The 22,537-nt window shown below is 45.3% G+C and overlaps 1 protein-coding gene across 1 annotated transcript in view; it reads left to right on the top strand.

Annotated features, from left to right (window-relative positions):
* Positions 1-20,677, top strand: part of ABCF3 (general control non-repressible 3) — a 185,128-nt gene extending 164,451 nt beyond the window's left edge. Inside the window, exons 16-18 of the mRNA XM_086498004.1 lie at positions 19,427-19,512; positions 19,595-19,657; positions 19,761-20,677. Coding sequence (XP_086354130.1) covers positions 19,427-19,512; positions 19,595-19,657; positions 19,761-19,886 — 275 coding nt within the window. The 3' untranslated portion in view covers positions 19,887-20,677. The remainder of the gene's footprint in view (positions 1-19,426; positions 19,513-19,594; positions 19,658-19,760) is intronic.
* The last annotated feature ends 1,860 nt before the right edge of the window (positions 20,678-22,537 follow it).

Here is a 22,537-nt window from a genome sequence, read left to right as displayed (position 1 = left end):
CGTCAGTAGTTTGTGACATACCCCCTTCTTGAAAGAGAGTAATCGTCCGCGATTATGGTATATCTGCAGAACAACTCAAGTAAGCTAATTTTTTTTTTTTTCCGAGGGACAATTTGTTTGCTCCTTTTCTTTTCAATAAAAAATACTTTCTCAAAGAGTGTTCAAAAGTATCTAGCTATAAAAAACAACTAGAGAGTTGATTCAGGGTTTTGTTCGGACAACCGAACTTTGAGGACGACTGGCTTGTCCTTTTGCATCACGGTGATGGTTTGGTTCCGAACTTGGAGAGTCGCATCATTCTTGTCGTGCCAGGGCCTGCCCAAGAGAACGTCGCAATTGCCCAACTTCATAATGTGGAAATCAGCTTTTCCATGATAATCTTGGATAGTCATGGAAGAGACCAATGAGCTATACCATGTTCTGAGTTTGCCCCGTGGCTAGTTCAGCTTCAATTTCTCCACCCTGTGCATCATAATCAAAGTGCTTCTTTCTGCTTTAAGAATTCTAGATGGATGAAGTTCTCTATAGCTCCGGGGTCAAAGAAAATGAGGGCTTTGAAGCGATTGACTTTGCCATATGCTAGGCACAATTCATTTGTACTCTCAAGGCGTAAGTCATAGACATCAAGGACTAGCTAGTCCAATAGCGGGTCTAGCTCTCTTAGCTGGAGGTGACGCTGGGGTTCTGTCGACCGTTAGTGCGGGCGTCGGCTCCGTTGGTCTATCAGTGTGATGAGGACACTAGAATGGTTATGCCCTGTTTGAAAGCATCCAAAGCATCGGCCTTCTTGTAGTAAGGTGTCTCGTTGTTGAGGCATCAAACGAGGCCTTTGCGGTTGATTTTCACGAGACACTCAAGAATTTGTTCGTTGTTGTCGAGAGTTGTGGTTAGTGGCCAGAGGTTCTTTTGTGGTAAACTCTAGCTTCCCCTTCATTAGTATGATGAGCTTGAAGATGTTGACTTCGAAGCCTTCAAGGGCAGACTGGAGCCACTCTCGAGCTGTGTCGCGTGAAGGGGAGAGCCCCACCATGCGTCCACCGGCCCGTGTAATGTCTAGTGGGCGCTTCGATACTGGCTAGGTCCTCCGTAGTCAGGTCATATGTCCACGTAAAGGGTGCGTGGGCAATTGTGACGCCCAGTGCAGGTATCATAGAGAAAGAACTGACCAAAGGGTAGAAGTCGAAGAAGTCAAAGCACTCTCTCTCTCTCTCCCCCCCCCAACACACACACACACACACACACACACACATCTTCAGATTATTTTGAGCATTTGTTTAATGTTGATAAGCTTACTGATGATTTTTTGCATGCTAGAGAAGAGGTTTGGTCTCATGTGCAACCATTACAGAGGTGATGTGCCATAAAGTTACTAGTCCCCTTCTCTATGTAGGAGATGCATGACATAGTGCTTGGCCTCGATGGTGCCTCTTGTCCTGGAGAGGATGGGTTGACTAGATAGTTCTTTTTGTATTTCTGGGATGCTTCCAGCCCCGCTATGCTTTCCGGTCTATAGCACATATTTGACACAGGAGAGATGCCCGCCTCTGTGTTTGGGACTTATATCTCTTATATAGAAAGGCGGAGTTACACCGTCCCTGCGATAGTGGAGACGGTCACTCTCATGTCCTCTGTGTATAAGATCTTTGCTCGCATGATCAGCATGCGCTTAAAAACCTTTATGCACGATCTCATCCATGCTTCACAGAGAGGTTTTGTGCAGGATCGCTATATTTTGGATAACATCTTCACTTTCTATGTGGCAATTGAATGAGCTGGTGAGACAAATCAGCCTATAGCATTCATGCGTCTTGATTTTAAGAATGCTTTCGTCTCATCCAGTGTGACAGGGATGTCCATGGCACCCTACTTCTTTTTGTTTTTTTTTTGAGGCCATGTCTCTATTCTGGCGCAGCAGAACACCACAATTAAGAGGTTTTGGTATGCCTTTGGCGGACTCACCAGCTTTACTAGGTCAGGAATATGCAGATGATACTATGCTCTTTGTTAGATATGACACACCCACTTTGGACAGTCTACGAGATGCTCTTGTAACCTTTTGCTCGGCTAGGGGTGCTCTCATCAGCTGGCACAAGTCTTTTGGTTTTCTTGTAGGAGTGGATGCGGATTGTCAGTGGGGTGCGTAGGATAACTTCACTTGGCTACCTAGAGGGCAGACTCGTAGATATTTGGATTTCCATGTCTGCATTGATGTGTCAGTTGACCAGCAGTTTGCACCCGTGCTGCAGTCTATCAGGAAAAAACTTTGCCATTGTTCATCCTTGCATTCATCTCTGGGTGGCAGAGCCCTTGTGGTGAATTAGGTTCTGCTTGAGACGGCTTGGTTTACCATATCCTGCATGACTCTTCACTCAGGCATCATGGCCCGTTTGAAACTCCTTGTGCGCAACTTCTTGTGGGGTCGCCTAGATGGCTCTACAGACACTCGAGCACGAGTCCATTGGGACACAATTATTTTGACTAGGGATTATTGATCTAGAGATGCAAAGCAAGGCATTGCTTGCGAAGTTGATAGTTTGTGAATTGTTTCCAGGGGCAGAGCCTTGGAAACAACTTTTACACCATGCTTTGTCACATACATCTCCTCGTTTTGGCTCTCTACATACTGGTATTTGGCGCTCAACCATCAGATTCATCTTTACAAATGCACCCTTGGATACGTGTCACGTGACACATCCAACCCCATGTGTCTGTGGACAAGCTACAGCATGACCAAGGTTCAGTTCAGTCAAGTCAGTCTAGAATAGGAAGTGATCTGGCACTTTTGTGAGTCTGTTCGCAGACCGTGCATGTCTAGACACTTAGAGTAGATGCATATCCTCTGGTTGCACACAACATGACCATCAGATTTCCATCAGAAACCATCAGGAGCATTTTTACAGTGCATAGACCTGTTTTCCCTATTTTTGACATTTTTCACTTATTATTTTTGAGTGACTTTTGTTGAGAACTGGGTAGGGCAAATTCACTAAGCAAGTATATCAAGAAACCTAGCGCTAGCACTTATAGGCAGAAGAGACAGCAGGAGCTCCGGTTCAACAGACACCTTCTCAGCAGGACGCCCCAAGACCAACCTAGCGTTTTACCCAATAGCAGAACCTAGCGTTTTCATTCCCAAGATCAGCCTTGGGGTTTTTGCATTGCAGAGCAGCCTCGGCGACCACAAGACACAACAGATCATCCCTAGCGATAGCAGACCCCCCCGCAACAGCACATCAGCCCTAGCGTTAGCAGTTTCCAGCACAAGACAGATTTCGGTCCCTAGCGTTTATTTTTTGCAGATCAACCTCAACGTTTTTGTAGATCTTCGCGACGGAACAGCCCTAGACTCAGCGTTTTCAGTTTTCAGCAGTAGGTACCCGCAGAAGAAGTCCCAAACCTCGCAGATCTCACCTTCCCGCAGTAGACCCTCGCTGCACGGTCAGATCCATCGAAGTTTACAGTTTCAGCCCGGAAAACGCAGATTTCAGCATCTGCGTTTTCAGCGCATCGTCGTCATCGCCGTAGAGTCAGAATTCACCAGATAAAGATTTGCAGGTTTCATCCATTAGCGTTTTCAGATTTCAGCCCGTCGTTGTCGTCCTCATCGTCGTCGACATCGTTGGCAAGTCTAAGCATTGTAGAGATTTGTGCAATCATAAGTAGACCGCTCTCGCCATAGAGAGTGGGGCCTTCGGAGGAGGGTTTGAAAACATTCTGGTGTCGTATTCTTCTCTCTCTATCTCTCAGTCTCAGCACCTTCATTCACAGTGTTCACCACTTTGTTTGTGTCCATTGCACTCTCTCACTAAAGGAACGGAAGGCTCTCGCTTCCGGAAGTAAAAGGAACCCTTGAGCACAGTTCGGAGCACTCATCTTGAGCAAAGTTCAACATTAACTCCCGCTGTACTTTACATTGGTATCACAGCTTTAGCTGTGTTCTGTATAACTCAAGAAAAGAACCACAAGAACCACATAATTTTTTTTTGCTTGTTGAGGTCGCACGTAACCCAAGTCCTCTTGGGTATGTCGATTCCTAATCGTGTTTTTGAAGAGTGACAGGAAACCCAAGAAAGAAGGGCTTGTCCAGCCTCCCCTTGTGCTTCTTTTCACTCATTGAGAGCGGACTGTGCACTTAGCGGCCGGCCAATTGACGTGAGGTGGGAAAAAGAAACCTTGGTGTGAGCGCAAGGTCGCTAAGGGATGCGCCCACGTAAAAGAGCATAACCCGGGTGAAGAGAAGATCCTTCTCGAACACAGATTGCAGCTAAAGAAGAACTCAAGAACCTCAAGACACTCAAGAATCTCAAGATCCTCAAGAACTCAAGACCCCCAAGAATCCAAGAACCGAAGAACCACAAGAACCAAAGTTCCTCGTGAACTTAAGAACCCAAGACTTCAGTGGATGGTCATCACCCGAAGTGGAATGGATTCTTTGCATGGAAGTGGTGTAGAAGAATTTTCCCGACCAGGAGGTTTTTCCGACCCTCCCCCTTTCCCATCTACGCAAATGATTGCACTAACTCCTATGGAGTCTTTCGACAAGAGGATGATGGACAGGAAGGTAGAAAGCGACGAAATAATGGCAGCCATAGAGCGTAAGGACCAAGACAGAATGGCAGCCATAGCGCGTGAGCGCGACAAAAGAGAATCAAACTTTGATCGCGAGAACAAAGAAAGACAAGCAGCATTTGATCGCGAGAACAAAGCAAGACAAGACAAGAGCGACCAACACATGAAAGAGTTGGGCGACTTTTTTCTATTGTGCAGGCGCAATTTGAACAGAATCAGGAGAAGGAGACTCTTTCAATCTCATCTTCTCCAAAGCATGACACACATGATTTGCATGATGATCTGGATGATAATGTCAAGCATGATGATTTGCATGATCAAGATGTGCTTATTCACAAGCATGATGATTTGCAAAAAGATGATGTGATTGTTCACAAGGATGATGGTTTAGTTGCCACTTTTTCTAGTGTTAAGCTAATCTTATTGCAGACTCGATCAATCACGAAGAACCGATCTTGGCTTTCGAGTCGAGGTCCGCAGAACCCCCACACGAAGATTCGATCGATCACGAAGAACCGATCTTGGCTCTCAAGCCTAGGTCCAAAGAACCCCCACAAGAAGTATTATGTGTGTTCAAATGATTAGTTAGACGCATTGTTTGAGTGTTTCATTCGTGATGCTTTCCTGTATTTTAGTCACCGTCTTTATGTGATCCCTTTTCATAGGCATGACATATTGAACGATGAGCACAATTCACTCATGAATGAGCATGGATGTATGCGGATGATTCATGAAAAGATGAAATGTTAGCATTCAAGGACTTTACATTACATGTCTCTTCCTTGGCATGACACAGTCTCAGAAAGAACACAAGAAAGATTGAGCATCAAGCATGGGCATGTCCATTGTGATTGGCCACAATTGATTGATTTAGATCAGAAATTCAAGATTCGATCTCATTTGCGTGTGTGGTGAACGGGTTGGCACTCCGTCTATTTGTTCATCTACATTGCATGGCCAGTCTTTAGAGAAGACGAGATTTTTTCCAGTCACTTTACATGGAATGGGTATGTTCATGTTTTTGTGTTGAAAGTGGTTTTAGGAATTTTCAGCCATGGAGATTCTTGAAGAAGGTAGACGCATGACTAAAGACGAAGTTGAAGCATTGAAGGAGCCACATATGATTGTGTGTCACTTTCGGCGCGGCCCAAAGAAGCAAGCTTTGCAGACCTTTATGAAGTTCAAGTATCGCACGACACACACCTCAGAGTGGGCCGGCGAAGAGTCCTTTCGAGGATTCCGGATGTTGTTGGCGATCTCCCTCGACACCATACAGTACCTCACTTTGAAAAGGAGGGGATGTCATGTGACACATCCAACCCTATGTGTCCGTGGACAAGCTACAGCATGACCAGGGTTGAGTTCAGTCAAGTCAATCTAGAATAGGAAGTGAACTGGCACTTTTGTGAGTCTATTGCAGACCGTGCATGTCCAGACACTTAGAGTAGATGCATATCCTCATGTTGCACACAACATGACCATTAGATTTCCATCAGAAAGCATCAGGGCATTTTTACAGCGCATAGGCCTATTTTAGACATTTTTCACTTATTATTTGTAAGTGACTTGTTTGGAACTGGGTAGGGCAAATTCACTAAGCATGTATATCAAGAAACCTAGCGCTAGCACTTATGCGTAGAAGAGGCAGCAGGAGCTCGGTTCAACAGGCACCTTCTTAGCACGACCCCCAAGACCAACCTAGCGTTTTGCCCAATAGTAAAGTCTAGCATTTTCATTCCCAAGATCAGCCTTGGCGTTTTTGCATTGCAGAGCAGCCTTGGCGACCACAAGACACAGCAGATCTCCCGGCGATAGCAGATCAGCCCTAGCGTTAGAAGTTTCCAGTGCAAGACAGATTTCAACCCCTAGCGTTTTTGGTTTGGAGATCAACCTCAGCGTTTTTGCAGATCTTCGCGACGGAATCAGCCCTCGACTCAGCGTTTTCAGTTTTCAGCAGTTAGAATCCGCAGAAAAAGTCCCAAACCTCGCAGATCTCACCTTCCGGGAGCAGATTCTCACCGCACAGTCAGATCCATCGAAGTTTACAATTTCAGCCCGGAAAAATGCAGATTTCAGCATCTGCGTTTTCAGCGCGTCGTCGTTGCACCGTCGTCATCGACATAGAGTCAGAATTCAGCAGATAAAGATTTGCAGATTTCAGCCATTAGCGTTTTCAAATTTCAGCCAATTTCAGCCCGACTCGTCATCGTCCTCATCGTCGTCGACATCGTCTGCATGGTAGAGATTTGTGCAATTATAAGTAGACCGCTCTCGCCATAGAGAGTGGGGCCTTCGGAGGAGGGTTTGACATCATTCTGGTGTCGTATTCTTCTCTCTCTATCTCTCAGTCTTAGCACCTTCATTCACAGTGTTCACCACTTTGTTTGTGTTCACCATTTCACTCTATCACTAAAGGAACGGAAGGCTCTTCCTTCCGTAAGTAAAAGGAAACGTTGAGCACAGTTCGGAGCACTCATCTTGAGCAAAGTTCAACATTCACGTCCGCTGCACCTTACAATACGTCTCATTTGTCATCATTTATGCGCTGCTTGTTGTAGATCTGGAAGGATTTGCATCTTGCTTTGATTTGCTACCCTCCTTTGTGTGTCGAGGATGTAGCGAGGCAGCCCCTCGTATGGAATGCATATGTGACAGATTGAGAAGTCCATGAGTTAAGCAAGAGGACATACAATGACTAGGTTGATCCTGGCCAGCAGGCTCTTTACACCGTTGGTCAGACAGAAGCTTCCTCAGGTGGAGCAGGGGACTGAGGTGATTGGAGCTATGTAGGGGATCCACAGAGCCCGTGTGAGAGAGATTGATGAGGCTATTCCACCCGATTGGCGCGCCCTCATTGGGGGGAAAACACTTTTACCTTCTCATCACGGGGTGTTCTTCGATCCTCACTCGGGAGACCTGATGTTGTTCAAGAGGAAAATCTCGTCTTTAGCATTGTAGAGACTGACGTCACATCAGACTGGAGTTTTAGGGTGAGGTTTCTCCTGATCAACAGTTGACTGTCCATTGGCAACCTATTAGAGTGTTAGGCTTTTTCTAGAGGAGGTCCTGTGTTGACCCTTTTTTTCACTATTGAGGAGGCACCACTCTGGAGACTGTGGATTTGGCAAGGAAAGCCAATTGATCAGTTGGAGTGGGATCCTAGTGAGTGGAAGTGGCCTTCGTTGAGCCATGATGGAGCCCCTTTATCTTTTTTTGGGTACTCTGTTTCCCTTGGGAGGAGACTTCTTTGCAGACTCGTCGCCCTCCTCAGTGTCCACGTGAGTGGGAGGTTTGGCAGAATCAATGCATCTTCCTTGTCTTCAAGAGACAATTTGAATCATGCATTTGGATCCTTTAGATCAGCTGCAGGATATGTTTTTTCATGTGGATGATTGCACATGTAGGATTGTGTGTTGTTACCTGGTCGGTAGTCACTGGTCAAGAACCAACTTGTCAGAGATGTACTTCAGAGCCTGAGATGTACTTTATGGAATGTTTCTGGATTTGTCCTTTTGCGCAGCCACAGTTGATTCGAGTGGGCATCCACGATGAATCGTGACGTGGGGGGCAATTGCATGGCTTTTGCAATTTCCAAGGTAACACACCTTTTTCCAGGGCTTGCCCATAGATCCGGTCTTCTTGCTTACTCCCTTGGGTTATAGATAGAACACTCTATATATGATCCTAGATGTAAGTCACGAACCGGATTTATACCGGCAACACACAATATTCACCATGATATGCAGCATCACGCTTTGGAGCATGTGGAAGGCTCGATGCGCCCACATTCTGGCCCACAATCCTCCCGTACGCCCACCATTTTGACATCCATCTAGACAGAGCTGCTGTATACTCTTCGCAATCAGTGGGATTCTTCAGTCGGCTCCTCTAGGGCAGCATGGCAGCATCGCTACCTCTCTCTCCACGCATGGGCACAGTCGTCTGTCTTTTTCCGTCCGGATCTAGGTCACATCGCATGGCATTATGCACCCATACAGTGGTTCTTTTCATCGTACATACCATCTTGATGTTTACATAGCCTAGGCATTGTCATTCCTCTTTTGTACTTCTTCTTGGAGATAGACCATTCAACAACTCTTGAGAGGGGGGGGGGGGGGGAGAGAGAGAGAGAGAGAGAGAGAGAGAGAGAGAGAGGGGACAGCGAAGTTCTATTTCGAGATGCATTGGCCTCAAGGATTGGTGCCCCTTCCCGTATTTCTTTATTGATTGCAGATCACTAAGGTACAACTCTCGAGGGTTCAACTCTCCGAGACTCTGCGTCCATATGCCATAGTAACAGGGGAGGGAGCCTAGAGACGGGGGACTCCTAGTTCCGGGATGGGGACGGGTGGGGATAGGTGGGGACGCACGGCAAACGGCTTGCCAAGTGGGAACGCAGCCAAAACGTCCCTGGTATGGCAGGGGGCGGCAATCAACTTTTTTTAAAATTTGAAAAACTAATCGTTGGCTAGTTCCTCTCCAACCCTCGTGTGTTTGAACTTTGAAGCATCCCAATGGCTATAAAAGCCACCCTTTGGTCCTCATTTTTCAATGTTTTATCAGCACATTTGCGTCTATATGACTTATGTTGTTTGGTCTATTTAGTGTAAATTTGTGGTCAAAGTGATGCTCTATGTGTGTGGCATGTGTGTAGGTCAAAAAATGCCAAAAAAACTCTTTTTTCTTTGCCATTTCGACCCCCATCCCCGTTCCCTAACTTTTGCCTTCCCGTCCCCGTCCCTGTTTCCGTTCCCGACCCCAACTCGTTGTTCCACGTTACTATGCCAGATGCTCTGAGAGAGTGGCTTGCTCCAAGGGTCTTTATGAAGAGTACGAGGGATGGCCAAAAGGAGAGCCCCAAAACTTTTGATCCAAAAGCACTTGCATCCAAAAGCTTTGACTCCAAAAGTATGGCGCAAAACTATCGGCACTCAGCCAACACAAAATGCGAAAATTCCGTAAAAAAGTGTCACGTTAGCAATTAGTGCAAAATTTGGGTTTTGTTGTACAGTAACCACATGAGCAGCAAATTCGTTGTTGCTAACTTTTAGGGCTTTAGGCCCCTCGACCAAGCTCTTCAAGTTGGTCTAGGTTAAAAACTCTAACCCTTTTGGTCCTCTCGGCCAATCTTTTAAGTTGGGCATGCCACGTCCAAAACTTGTGACAACTAGTCAGGCGTTGTCCCATGTGTCCGTGTAAGTAATGGGTGTAGGAGCTCGTTGCATCTAAAAGACCTCTTCAGAATCCTGCCTCAGAAATAGCGTAAAGCTTCTCCTTAATTGGGGCTAAATACGCTCTATGCTTTCGCAACGTCGAAAGATAATTTGAGCCTATCGATGTATGGTGTCCCCTATCGCTACCTTTCTCTTTAATCCTCGGCTCTAGTCTCTTGATACTCCTTGTAAACCCATTTACACGACAAAGCATTTTCCCCTTTTAGCAAAGATACTAAGTCCCAAGTTTGATTCTTTTGCAAAGAATCCATCTCTTATTTCATGGCACCTTCCCACTTAAGCATGTCATATGGTAAGATAGCTTCATCATAGCAAGAGGGCTCACCACAATCCGTCAATATAATGCAATCTAGGCTCTGTACAACCCCTTAGGCGATGTATGGACACCCTCCTCTTTGCTCATGAACTGGTAACATAACATCCTGAAATGTAATCTTCTTCACCTCAATCTCTTTGGGAGGGTTTTTGTGCATTTTCTTCTAATTGATTATCACATCAATGCTATGGATAGCCTTATAAGATAGTGGATTCCACTTTCAACACTTTCTCCATAGGCAATGAAAATGCACTTTGTAGACTTTGGCTTCTTTCTAAGCTCCTTGGGTACAAGTAATAAGAACAAATACCTCACAACCAAAGAATTTTAAACGATCATATGATGGCTTTTGTGATGGAATGCCACAGGTGTCTTATGTGGTGATCGATTTATCAAATGGACTGTAGTCTTAAGAGCTCAAGTCCAAAAGCCTCTGACAACTTAGCATGAGATTAAATGCTATGAATTCTGTCTTGAATCATGCGATTTGTTGTCTCAACAAATCCATTTTGGGTAGGTGTATGAGGAGCAGTAAGCTCTCTCCTAATGCCATGTGTATCATAGAACCGTTTAATCATTGGAGACATACTCTTATCATTATGAGTCTATAAGCACTCAAGCTTTGTATGAGACTAATTTTGTACTAATGAAATCCATTTCTGAGTGATACGAAGTGCATCATCATTCTATTTCGTGGATTTCCCAAACCTTGCGAATTGCAACATCTATGAAAGTGAGAAAATATTAGCATCAACTATTGATTTGGTGGGCATAGGCCCACACACATCCGAACGCACTAAGATCTAACTTCTCAAGAAATTTTTTGGTTGACAAATTAGAAAAGGCTGATCTAGCATGCTTACCATACTTACAATGCTTTCACAGTTTAAAATATGAAAAATTGAATTTGGCAAATACTCTGAAAGTGTAATGTGCAGCAGAAGTGATTTCATCTCAATGCGTACTCAAGGTTTTTTTTATTTCATGAGAGAAATGTGCAATAAATAGACTAGAGAGAGAAGAGAGAGATATTGTGAGTGAAGGTTCTGGGAGTGATAGAGAGAGAAAGAACACTAACACCAGACGGGGTCCCAAACCCCCCTCCATGGGCCCCCCTCTCTATCTCTAGAGAGGTATTTGCTTTAGATTGCACAAATGCTGATACAATGGTCCTAGGTGCTGAGATGCTGATGGGATCTTGCTATTGTTGCTTGGATCTGAGAGTTTAAGGGCTGAAAATGCAAAACACTAGTAAATCTATCTTGGATGTGTGACTACTATGAGGCTATGGACTGATTTGCTATGGCCCATGTTGAGGGTTTCTGACGATGACGATGGGCAAAGGGCTGAATTCTGAAAATGCTGGCTGATTTGGAACACGTAGGCTGAATTCTGAAAACACTGCTGAAAACTGATGCTTGAAGTTGCAGAGGTTGTCGCTAGGGTGGATCTGCTTGGGTGATGGTTGAAGGCAAAAACGCCAGGGCTGAATTGAAATCTGGAAACGCCAAGGCTGATGGGTGTCAAAGATGCCAGTGATGGTGTTGCTAGCAAAATGCTAGAGGGGTATCGCATAGCGTAGTGCTTCTATTGACCGATTATTAAAGGATGACGCAAGGGGTCTCCTATATAGGGCATAAAAGCTGAGTCAAGCAGTGCTCTAGAAGTATCCTATGACTTGCTTTTAAATAAATGCAAACACTGGTCTTGTCCAGCTTCAGCTTCGCCTCGTCCGGCTTGGTCTAGTCCAAATTCGCCCTAGACCAGCTTTGCCTCGCCCTAGACCAGCTTCTTCGCCCTAGACCTACTTTGCCTCGTCCAACTTGGTCTAGCTGGTCTAGTCTCTCTCGCCCCTATTTAGCAAGAGTGGTCTAGGGTCTAGTGGGGTCTGGTCTTGTATGTGTCATGCAGTAGCATCACCCACCCAACAAGCTCTGGGTGTTAAGATCCTCGAACTTACTGGATAGTCTAGACCCACTAGGCAGTCTAAAGATCGACAAAGCCCACTATTGAGCCCTCTGAAGTACTACTACAGAAAGCGTGAACCTTTCATGCCAAGTAGAAGCCCACCAGTCCCGTTACCCCTACCCTCTTACGTAGCTCCCTCTATTCCCTCAACTAGTTCTTCACCTCCAAGGTCACCTTCCCTAGTACAGTTCTCAACCATTGTGTTACAACAACCTCTTGAGCAGCAGGCTCACGAGCAAATAGCCATGGAAGAACTGACAAGCGTTCTGGCTAAGGTGAACATCAAGTTTCCAACTTTCAAAGGTCTCTCCACAGAGGATGCCGAGGATCATGCTCAGAGATTTGTATCCCTCTATAGGGGTCGTGGCCTGAATAGAGAAGATGCCTACTTACTCTTCCCATCCACCTTGCTTTAGCAAATAAATGGTAATAATCAATTTGCAGAAAACCACTTTACGACTTGGGCCACACTACGAAAGCAGTTCTGTGAAGCTTTCAGACCAGGGGACTTCCAAGAGAAGGTTCTGGATGAGTTGGCCAACCTGATGCTCTAGCCCAATGAGACTTTCGCAGAACTCATGACCAGAACGAAGTTTTTGGTCGCTAAGCTTCCTCAACAACCAGGTGAATTCATGGTTAAGAAGCGGGTGGAGAAAGCTCTTCCCAAAACATCTCAGCAAAAACTCTGAGAGAGTCTCTGACCTGACGCCACTCTTGAGGAGTTTGTCGCAGTTGCTAGTCGGATAGAAGGAGCTAGGAAGTTGTTCACGTACTCTCCTCAGGTAACTTCTTTACGCAGGGAACTCCAAGCCTTGAAGTTACAACGAGCTTTTCAAGAGGAAAGATCCTTCTCTCTTCGACAGGAGAAGCCTCCACATCATGAGGCTTTGGACTAGATCAAGCGCGAGCTAGAGAGCTCTGGTATGAGCAAGAGACTAAGGCTATGGTTTGTTGTAGCTCTTGCCGCTCTCTAGGGTACCCTCGACAAGAATGCCCCCTTTGGGCTTATTGCCACTTCTGTGAAAAGTATGGACATGAGGACAAGAATTGCTACTACCTCAAGGGATTGAGACAAATACAACAATCCTACTCTTCAACAAGGGTTAGCACCTGCATCCAACATGGTTTCCCCCTATGGCCATCCAAACCTCATGCCACCTTTGCTGACAACCCCTCCTACTCAAGGTATGCGGAGCACTTTTCCCTCTCAGAGCTTTATCATGCGGATGCTCCCTCAGCCCCTCAAAGCTTCTACGCCTCCACCTCCACCTCCATGCACCAGGATTAAGGACCACCTCGCCAATTGACTCGCCCATCGAATTGGCCCATTGTGTGCTACAAATGCGGGGAATATGGACATTACCAAAGAAAATGCCCCCTGCCAGAAGGGTCCCCTCCTTGCCGCCATTGCCTTGAAGCGAAGGACCACTGCAGTAAGGATTGTCCCAAACTTCGTGCATCCACGTCTTCCAGCCCAAGTCAAAGCCAAAATGAGTTTACCTTTCCTAAGATCATTCTGATAGTAGTTAGCACCATCCCTCAACCATCACCTTCTGCCCATGTGGTTGCCCGTCAAGACAAGTTGCAATTGGTAGAGGAGCCAGCGGGTGTCCTCACTCTAGCCCATAGGCCCGCTCTCGGTCTTAGCATTCTAGCAAATTGAACTCCCCCACAAATTCTCCCACCAGTAGATACCCCGCTTTCAGCTGTTGACAAGCCATCCCCTAGTGCCAAGCAAGGATCCAAATTTCTGGTCTCCGATATTGATGAAGCTTTCTTGGAAGCAGTAGTCGCCCTACAGTAGCTCAAGGTACGAGAGAAACCACTATTAACAAATGAAAATCTTACAACAGAGCAATCTTGATGAACACCTTCCAACAAGTATCGATCTATGACATGCTGCGGCTAGATGCGAGTTTTCGGAGTGATGCTCTTGCAGTTATTCAATCGCTTTACCTCGCAGCAAGTCCTAGTGGCAGACACCTCCCAATGCAACCATTAGAGTCCTATATGGTAGCACATCCCGCTGCTCCCCTCACTGATTATAGAAGCCCTCGTCTCACTTTGTCCATCTTGGGGCGGCAATTCTCAGGAGTGATAATGGATGGTGGATCTGGCATCAACCTGATGGACACTATGTTGGCTTTACGTCTGCAGCCTACACGACGTGCTCGCTTCACAGTGACGTTGACCCACTAGCGGATAGTCCACCCATTGGGCATAGTGGACAAGGTGCCTCTGCAGGTACAGGACTTCACCTTTAGCTTGGATTTTGTTGTGGTTCGTCTTCCCCTGGTTGAGGGAGGATTTCCTTTGCTCATCGGTAGACCATGGCTACGACACACTAAAGCACTGCATGATTGGGGAAATGATGCAATGTGGATACATACTCCTGGCTCCCCAATGCAACCCATTCGCCTAGGAGGAGGCATGGATCCTGTAGTGTAGCATAGTTCTTTGACAATAGAAACCAACCCTGAGTTAGAACATCCTACTCCACTTGATGGATCATAAGAAAACCTGTTGGAGTGGTTGGAAGTTACCAAGTCTATGCCTTGCTATGGCGTTTCTATTCAATCTTTGCTTGAGGATACAGTTTTTGAGCCCAATGAGCCACCTGAGCCAGCAACAATTGTGGAGGATCTACTGGAGTTCACACAACTCAACCTCAGTCCCATTTGTGTCGAACTCTTTGATCAAGCCAAAGTTTTCCTTTGTGTCTGGTGTACTACCCTTCACCAAGCTTCTTCAAGGAGGGTTACCGCAAAAAGATGTTGATTTCAAGGTAGAGGACCCAGCTCATGATGTTTCTCTACTCCTAGATGCGGGAACTTCTTCACCTACAGTGCAATATTCAGCGGTGCCATCTAGAGACCCAATAAAGGGAGCAAACTTTGGTGTTGCTGATGCCCGCCCCGCATTGCTAGACAAGATGCAGAGCAAAAAGTCTTATTTTTCATGGTCTGTGTCACAGAAGATAGGATTAGACTCATTCAAAGTTAGAGCAAAGTCAAGCACTCATGGTTTTGAAAGAGTCTGGTTCGTCAGACCTCTGGGAAGACCAATGAGTGTACGGCTATCTCGGCCTCTTGTCTGGGATAAGCATATCACAAATGGTGTGTTTCCTTCAAAAGCTGGAAAAGGTCAGCTTTCTCCACCACTGCACTATGTGCATCCTGTGAAGTCCCTTCCCCCACCCCCTCTCAACCCTCACCCCTCGTCCCTCACTACCCCTCTCTCGCCCTTGTCCACCCCCCCATCTCTCGCCCTTACGCACCCGCCTCACCCCTCGTCCCTACACACCCTTTCCTTGCCCCTACCCACCCCGTCACCATCCCTCGCCCCTACCTAGTGGTCGGAGACACAATCATCATCTACTTTGCATGGTGTAGGTAGGGACGAGGGGTTTGGGTGTTGGGGGGGGGGGAGGTGTGGGTGGGTGGGTAGGGGCAAGAGAGGGGTAGTGAGGGACGAGGGGCGAGGGGGTAGTGAGTAGGGGCAAGGGGGTGAGGGTAGAGATGAGGAGGGCTGGAACCAACCACACATGAATTTCCTAAAGAGCCACCAACCGCTAGCAGATATCCCAATCCAGCTAAGCCTATCTCCAAACTGAGGTGGTGGTGATTTGGCCACGATGTCCACTAGACTACCATCCGTATCACTTGCCACGTGTCACTGACCAGGCGAGAGTCCGTCCAATGTGAACTCCAGCCCAACTGCAACTAACTGCTTGTCCCGTGCGACACTGTAGCCCTGCTACATGTTGCCTTCCACAAGACCTCTCACCGTCCCGGCGAGAGAGAATATTGAAACTAGAGAAAACACTGAAACTAGCAGATAAATGCAATCAACCCGATTGGAGCTCTGTGGAGAAGAAATAATGAAATGTTGTATTTGCAGAATATGAGGAAGAAGTCGGCAACCTGCCACAGTGAGATAGGCTGACAGAGAGCAGAAACCGAAGGAGGCCCACCAAATTTAGCCAGTTTTCTTCGAGGCTACCCGCCAACTGGCTTGGAATTTTCAAATTTTTTCCTTAGAAAATACACTAAAGGCGGTTCTCTGTGAACATTGCGGGATAGGGATGAGAGGAGGTGGTAAGGGCGAGGGATTGATTAGAGGGTGGTTAGGGGTGAGAGGGGGAGGGAGGGGTAGAAAGGGGCGAGGGGGTGGGTATGGACTAGGGGGTAGAAAGGGTCTATGGGTGGGTAGGGGTCTAGGGGTGGTTAGGTAGGGGCAGGGGGCTAGAGAGGGATGAGGGGGTGGGTAGGACCTGCACAGTTGAGCCTCGACACCCCCATTGTACCCGTGAGTTCTGGGCTGGAGCTGAGTGTACTGCCATGCTAGAATCTGTCCTGGTTTCGTTGAGTTAGTCGATGTTCATGCTGTTCAGGTTCCACTGTTGAGTCGTGGTGTTGTTGCTCTGTTATTCATTGTCTTCAGTGTTTTCATTCTGTTGGAGTGAGATCTCACGCACATTGGACTGAGGAGCACCCACTGTAGAGAACATGCTTGGATACATGTATACATGCTTATATATATACATACATACATACATGCATGCATGCATACACACATACGTACATTCATGTATACATGTGTATGCATGCTTGGATACATGTATACATGCTTATATATACACATACATACATACATACATGCATGCATGCATACACACATACGTACATGCATGTATACATCACATGTACACAATCGTAGATACATGCGTGCGTGCGCGCGCGCGCGTGTGTGTGTGTGTGTATATGTGCGTATAAGTAACAAGCAGTATGTAAAGTACTGAGTAAAGTACTGAATACCAGTACTGTATTCATCATACGTTATGGGAAGACTAATAAATACGTGTTTGGAATGCAACCTTGGTCCACATGCACTGAGAAGGCCTCACATCAGCCATGTACACCAAGCCAGCCCACAAAGATCAACAAAGGCTTGCCATAATTGTCATGCATCAACAGGAGGGCAGCTCTACAACTGGCATGGTTCTCCTCTTAGGCCGTAGGAGGTTTGCCAAATGTGTCAATATCCAGCGATACATGGATTAGCCAATATAGCTCAGCAATACTTGCTCCCCATGCTTCCTTGCATACTGTCAAGCACAATGCTCCCGCATGAAGCCATATGTGTCCACAAACGTGCAGTCTAAAAATCCAATCAGCAAGCACTCAACAAGGGCTCAGCCCATGAGCTTACAGATCCTATGATGCATCAGCCTGGACTCAAAAGGGTGGCTGGTCTGATCTTGAAAATCGGCCCTCATGACTCATAGACCATGCATATTCATCCCCACACAATTTTGAGGGCTTCCGTCTTTTGTGCAGACACTTGCGTTTCTTTTGCAAGTCAGTTCTGGCGCTACAGTAATCTTTAAAGTTGATGCTGCTATTATTAAGCGTTGCCAATTTCTCTACGCTGGATAAGGTTGTTTCCTCTTAACTCTGAGAGCACTAAGTGGTCGAGCTTAATGGCGCTCAAAAAAACGCATCTGTCAATGCATAAACTTTCCACTGGAACCAAATACTCATGCAAAACCTGTATCGAACAACCAGTAATCAGTGTGTCTGTCGAAGTTGACAAACTGTGTGCAGGGGATGTGCAAACGGTATCCCCTCGAGTGTAAAACTCCACATGCGATGTCGGTGCAGAAAAGTACGCCTCAACCGGAATGAAATCCTCAGTCAAAACTCCAACAAACCCCACTTGTGATGTCGATGCTGATTCTCCGCCTTTGAGCAGTGTGCTCACGAAATTCGTCTCTCGAGAGACCTAGAGGAAAAAAGTATGCTTACACTTCCAAAAATCACTTATTGTGAGTGTTAGCGATTTGTAGGTGTGTGCCGATGGTAGGTCGGGAAAGGTCACCGAAGCCGAGGATGCTACCAAATCGTTGGGAGGGTACACAGTAATGGGTGGATCTCTGCAGCAAAACCTTGTATTATATTTCATGGGGATGCCTGTAGATCATGAGAATGAGAGTATTGAACTCTGAGAGCGTGGGGCAAAATACGAGAGCAGGAAGCCCTAATCTTCTTCGACGCTCTCAGAGTATTGAACTCTGAGAGCGTGGGGCAAAATACGAGAGCAGGAAGCCCTAATCTTCTTCGACAGCGGAGCCAAGGCCAACTATACTTCACCAGAGATGGCGACTCGTTTGGGAGTAATAAAGACAATAAATATTCAAGTGGACATAGGGTAAAAGGGGCCAGTAGAAGGCCATCTAAGCTGAACAATAGATTGCTTGGCCCATAGTGCACAGATTTGAAGCAGCAAAGGCACAAATGAAACCTGAGCCTCCACCCAAGTAGCAGCAAAAGGGGCAGCGCGATTGGCGTTACATAGGCGACGCGTGACAGCAAAACTTATCCGACGTGTAACAAAAAGTGGAGTGTGCCACGATCCAGGTCAGGGGGGAGAATAGAGCCGTTGCGCCAACCAGGCTTGAGCCCGGGATCTGACGGCAGGGATTTCATTTCAATCACGCTAACCATCCCATCGCACGCCCTTGCTTGTCCCACGTTTGGAGCAGCTCTTTCTTATTTATTGGGGGTAGGCGGGTCCTTCTACAGGGACCGGCTCGTAATTGGCCCCTTTACGTTTCCACACCAAGATTGTAATCGTACTTGGAATTCTCTTGTTTCTAGCTTTTGTGATACAATTAAGGTAGAGCAGTAACCTCTTGATAAAGTAGTTTCTCAACAAGGTTTGCAAATTAGAAGCCACTGTTTCAGCAAGCTAAGAAAGAAATCATAGGAATAGGTAACTCTTTACATGACAACAAGTATGCTAAACATTCAGAATAATACACAGGTGCATGAGTTACATAGTGCCATCAGAATGCGGAGTAATGAAGTTAGTTAGAAGAGGGCGGCTGGACAGAGTCAGCCAGACACAATGGCTATTTACCCAACAATAAGTGTTTGTAAACTGGTGTGTAAACTGTATCAAAGTGGATGGGGTTCCTCCTCTGCCATTAATCTGAAGATCTCGGAAGAGAGTAACGTTTTTTTTCTTGCGGGGTGCGTTTTTTGGGGGGGGGGGGGGGGGGGGGGGGGACGAGGGGCGGGCGCAGTTTGACAGGGAGCAGCTGCTGTGGAGCTTTTTTGTGTTTTGTGCATCTAGAAAAAGAAGTTTATTGTCAAAGTTTGAACATCCGAGTGATATGCCATAGATACCGTGGGCCTGGTAATTTTTAAATATTCTTAAGATTATTGGACAACTTCAAGTTAAGCATCATATAATGCTTTACCTTTTTTTATTTGTATTTTTGGCTATTCAAAGGAAAACTTATAAGAAAAATTGATATATTGTTGTGTGTTTTCAGGTGGGCAGAAGAGTCGTGTAGCATTTGCAAAGATTACCTTCAACAAGCCTCATATTCTTCTTCTTGATGAGCCTTCCAACCATTTGGTAAGGGCTGCTTTTCATCTCTTTCATCGACTCTGTTAATGACATTTTAGTTGTGGTGTAATTCTTCGGTATCTGTATGTAGGACCTGGATGCTGTTGAAGCACTCATCCAGGGGCTTGTGCTGTTTCAGGGTGGAGTTTTGATGGTATGCTTGCATTATTTAAGCTCATTTTCTTTTTGTGTCAAGTATCAATGATTGGGATTTGGCTTCACTCGTATCAAACCTTTCCTCAATCCTTGGTATACAGGTGAGCCATGATGAACATTTAATATCAGGGAGCGTTGATGAGCTATGGGTAATATCAGAAGGCAAAGCGACGGCTTTCCATGGAACTTTCAGTGACTATAAGAGGTCATTGAAAGCGGCGCAATAGCTGCTTTTGGAATGTCTTGGTTGTGATGTTGTCTTGTGTGGAAGAAAGCTTGCAATTCTTATTAGACCTTGTCAATGGACAGCGTTTATTTAGAGGCGACCTTACAAGTGATACTGAGCACAGCTCCTGAAATAACGGTCCTGCTGCACTGACCATACTAGTCAAAACGTGAGGGGAGTCGGGGTGGTTACGGAAGTTGGTGCCTTAATGGAATAAGGTCTGTATAGTGTCATTTATTGACATAGTTAATGCCCTACATATCTCACCCAAATTTAGTGGAACAGCTTTGAACCACCCTGGCATGTGAGTTTCCTTTCCATACATGGGATATTGCAATTGGCTTACAAGGCAGATAGATTTTCCGGCCATCTTTATTGTTGAAAGCAACTTGAGTTGCGGAAGTAATTCTTGAAATAGAGCAGCCCTCTTCCATAGAAAGGTATCATGTTATCCTTTCACTGGTGGCATACGTTTTTTTCCGTTGTTTCACATATGTTTTCCTGGGAGCTAGAGCCTCAAGTAAAGGAGCTTTTTTCTGATAGGGAGCTGTCCCTTCTAGCTCAAATGAGGAAGTTCAGCACCCTTGTATTGGTATTGCAGAAAGTTTGGTCACATGGAATCTGAGTGTAAGCTAGTTTGTAGCCCTCACCTTCCAAAATCCTTGAATCTATTTCCATCCATTGTTGAATTTGACACCACATACTATTGTAGGCGCAAGGCCAATAATTGGCTCCCATAAAGCACCAGATAGATATACAAAGCTCTGGAAAAGATATTTGTTATTGTCACCATCAGTTGCTCAACCATCAAGACCTCTGTTGTGATAACCAAGAAGGGTGGTAGCAATCTAAGGAGATGATAAAATAGCTTCACTCTTTATCTCTAGAAGTTCTGTTCCATATTTTGAGGGATATGTTACTTGCCATTTTGTTCCAAATTTTAGTAGGAAACAATGAGAATGGGGATTAAACTCGTGTTACATCATGATAACATCTCTATCATTAAAATCTCGAAACAAGGCGATGAACCTTTGTATGGACACACTCATCCGCAATGCATCATTATGATGGTTCTTCTTTGGTATAACCATAATCAATAATGATTTTTTGGAACCATTTCCTCTTGCACATATTACCCCATGCAAATTTCCTTCAAGTGTCATTTACCTTTAATAAACCTCGAAAAACCATGCTAGGGTTGGGATCCTCAAAATCTCATAAATGGGAAGGGCTTATTGTGGGATTCTTTGTGCAATGTTAAGAAGCCACTAAAAGAGTCAATGTTGTACATGATGCATCGAGTGTGGGAATCTCAAGCTCAACTACCTTTATGGAAAGAGGGGACTTTGAAACCCTTGTCCAAACATATGCTCTCAATTTATCAACTTTCGGCAAAGACTATCACTTGGAATAAATGAAATTTGTGTGGACGTTTGCATCCATTCAAAATATACCCTCTGAACAAGATGTTCCCAATTTGCTTTACATAGCAAAATTGTGTGACTTTGTCCATTGAGATTTCTCAATATGATGCCGAAGATGGGTTGGACCATGGATGAGAAATGTAGTATGTTTATTTTATGGTTTTAGTATTTCTAGAGGAATTACTACTACAGAGTTCATCAAAGCTTTCGTCCCTAGGATACTCAATGCAACAATGATGCCCATTTTAACTACATTGTTGTATGGAATTGGCTTACATATGCTATTGATATTCATTAATTATTTGACTATCAATGAATAAGTTAAATATGCTAATACTACATTTTGCAAGATGATTGTCAACAAAGCAAATGCCAATGTATCTTTGCCTATGTCGTTGAAGGACCCTAATGATGATGTCCGGATCACTAAAAAAACATCACATTTGTATGTCTTGGTAGTTGCATGTAAATTTTAACATGTCTAACCTTCTTGCATTGAACACGAAAGTTGGGGCATGGCATGTTATGGCCATGGTGAAATGTTTTGTCCCATTAACATAAGACATTGGGGACGTCCATAGGCATGGACAACCAACTTTACTCAATAAGTGCATTGGATGCTCGAGTTACACATGAGTTGTAGAATGGGAAGCTCTTTGCTTGGCCATAGATCATAAATTGCACAACCTTACAATATTAACAAGTGAGCCATCATGATGCATTTATGTTAGAAATCTTGAAATTTTAAAAGAATAAATCTATTCAAGAAGGGTTTTTGGGTGATAGCTATGGAAAAACTATGTAGAAGGCTTCATATAGGGATGAAGGTTTCAAATATAGAAACTATAGGTCAGCCTAGCAAACTAGTTTTTTGGTGAAACATGCCATGCCTTTTGACAAGTGCTGGTTTATATTTCTACCACTTTTAGAGCCATTTGCTTTTGACTAGAGGCATACTCCAATTGGGAGGTTGTGTTCGAAAAACTCTTAGGCTCTACAAAAAGTTGTCCTCATGTCAACCAACTTACTAGTTGCAGATTGAAAAAAGTGACTGAATATGTGCCTTGACATGTTCAAAATGTTAGGTCGGTATAATTCACAAGAGCACCTTGCAATTATGACTAGAGGAGCTAGGGTGAAAGATTTGTTAGGTGTCAGTTTCATTGTATACAAGGAGTTAGAAGATTTGTTTGCATTTGGAGAGTATGCATCCAAGGGCGACTCTCTT

The sequence above is a fragment of the Adiantum capillus-veneris genome, chromosome 24 (assembly GCF_014529385.1).
Source record: "Adiantum capillus-veneris isolate H3 chromosome 24, ASM1452938v2, whole genome shotgun sequence".
In the NCBI taxonomy this organism is placed as follows: Eukaryota; Viridiplantae; Streptophyta; class Polypodiopsida; order Polypodiales; family Pteridaceae; genus Adiantum; species Adiantum capillus-veneris.
Note: the sequence above shows the minus strand (reverse complement) of the source record. Positions and strands in the feature narration are given on the sequence as shown.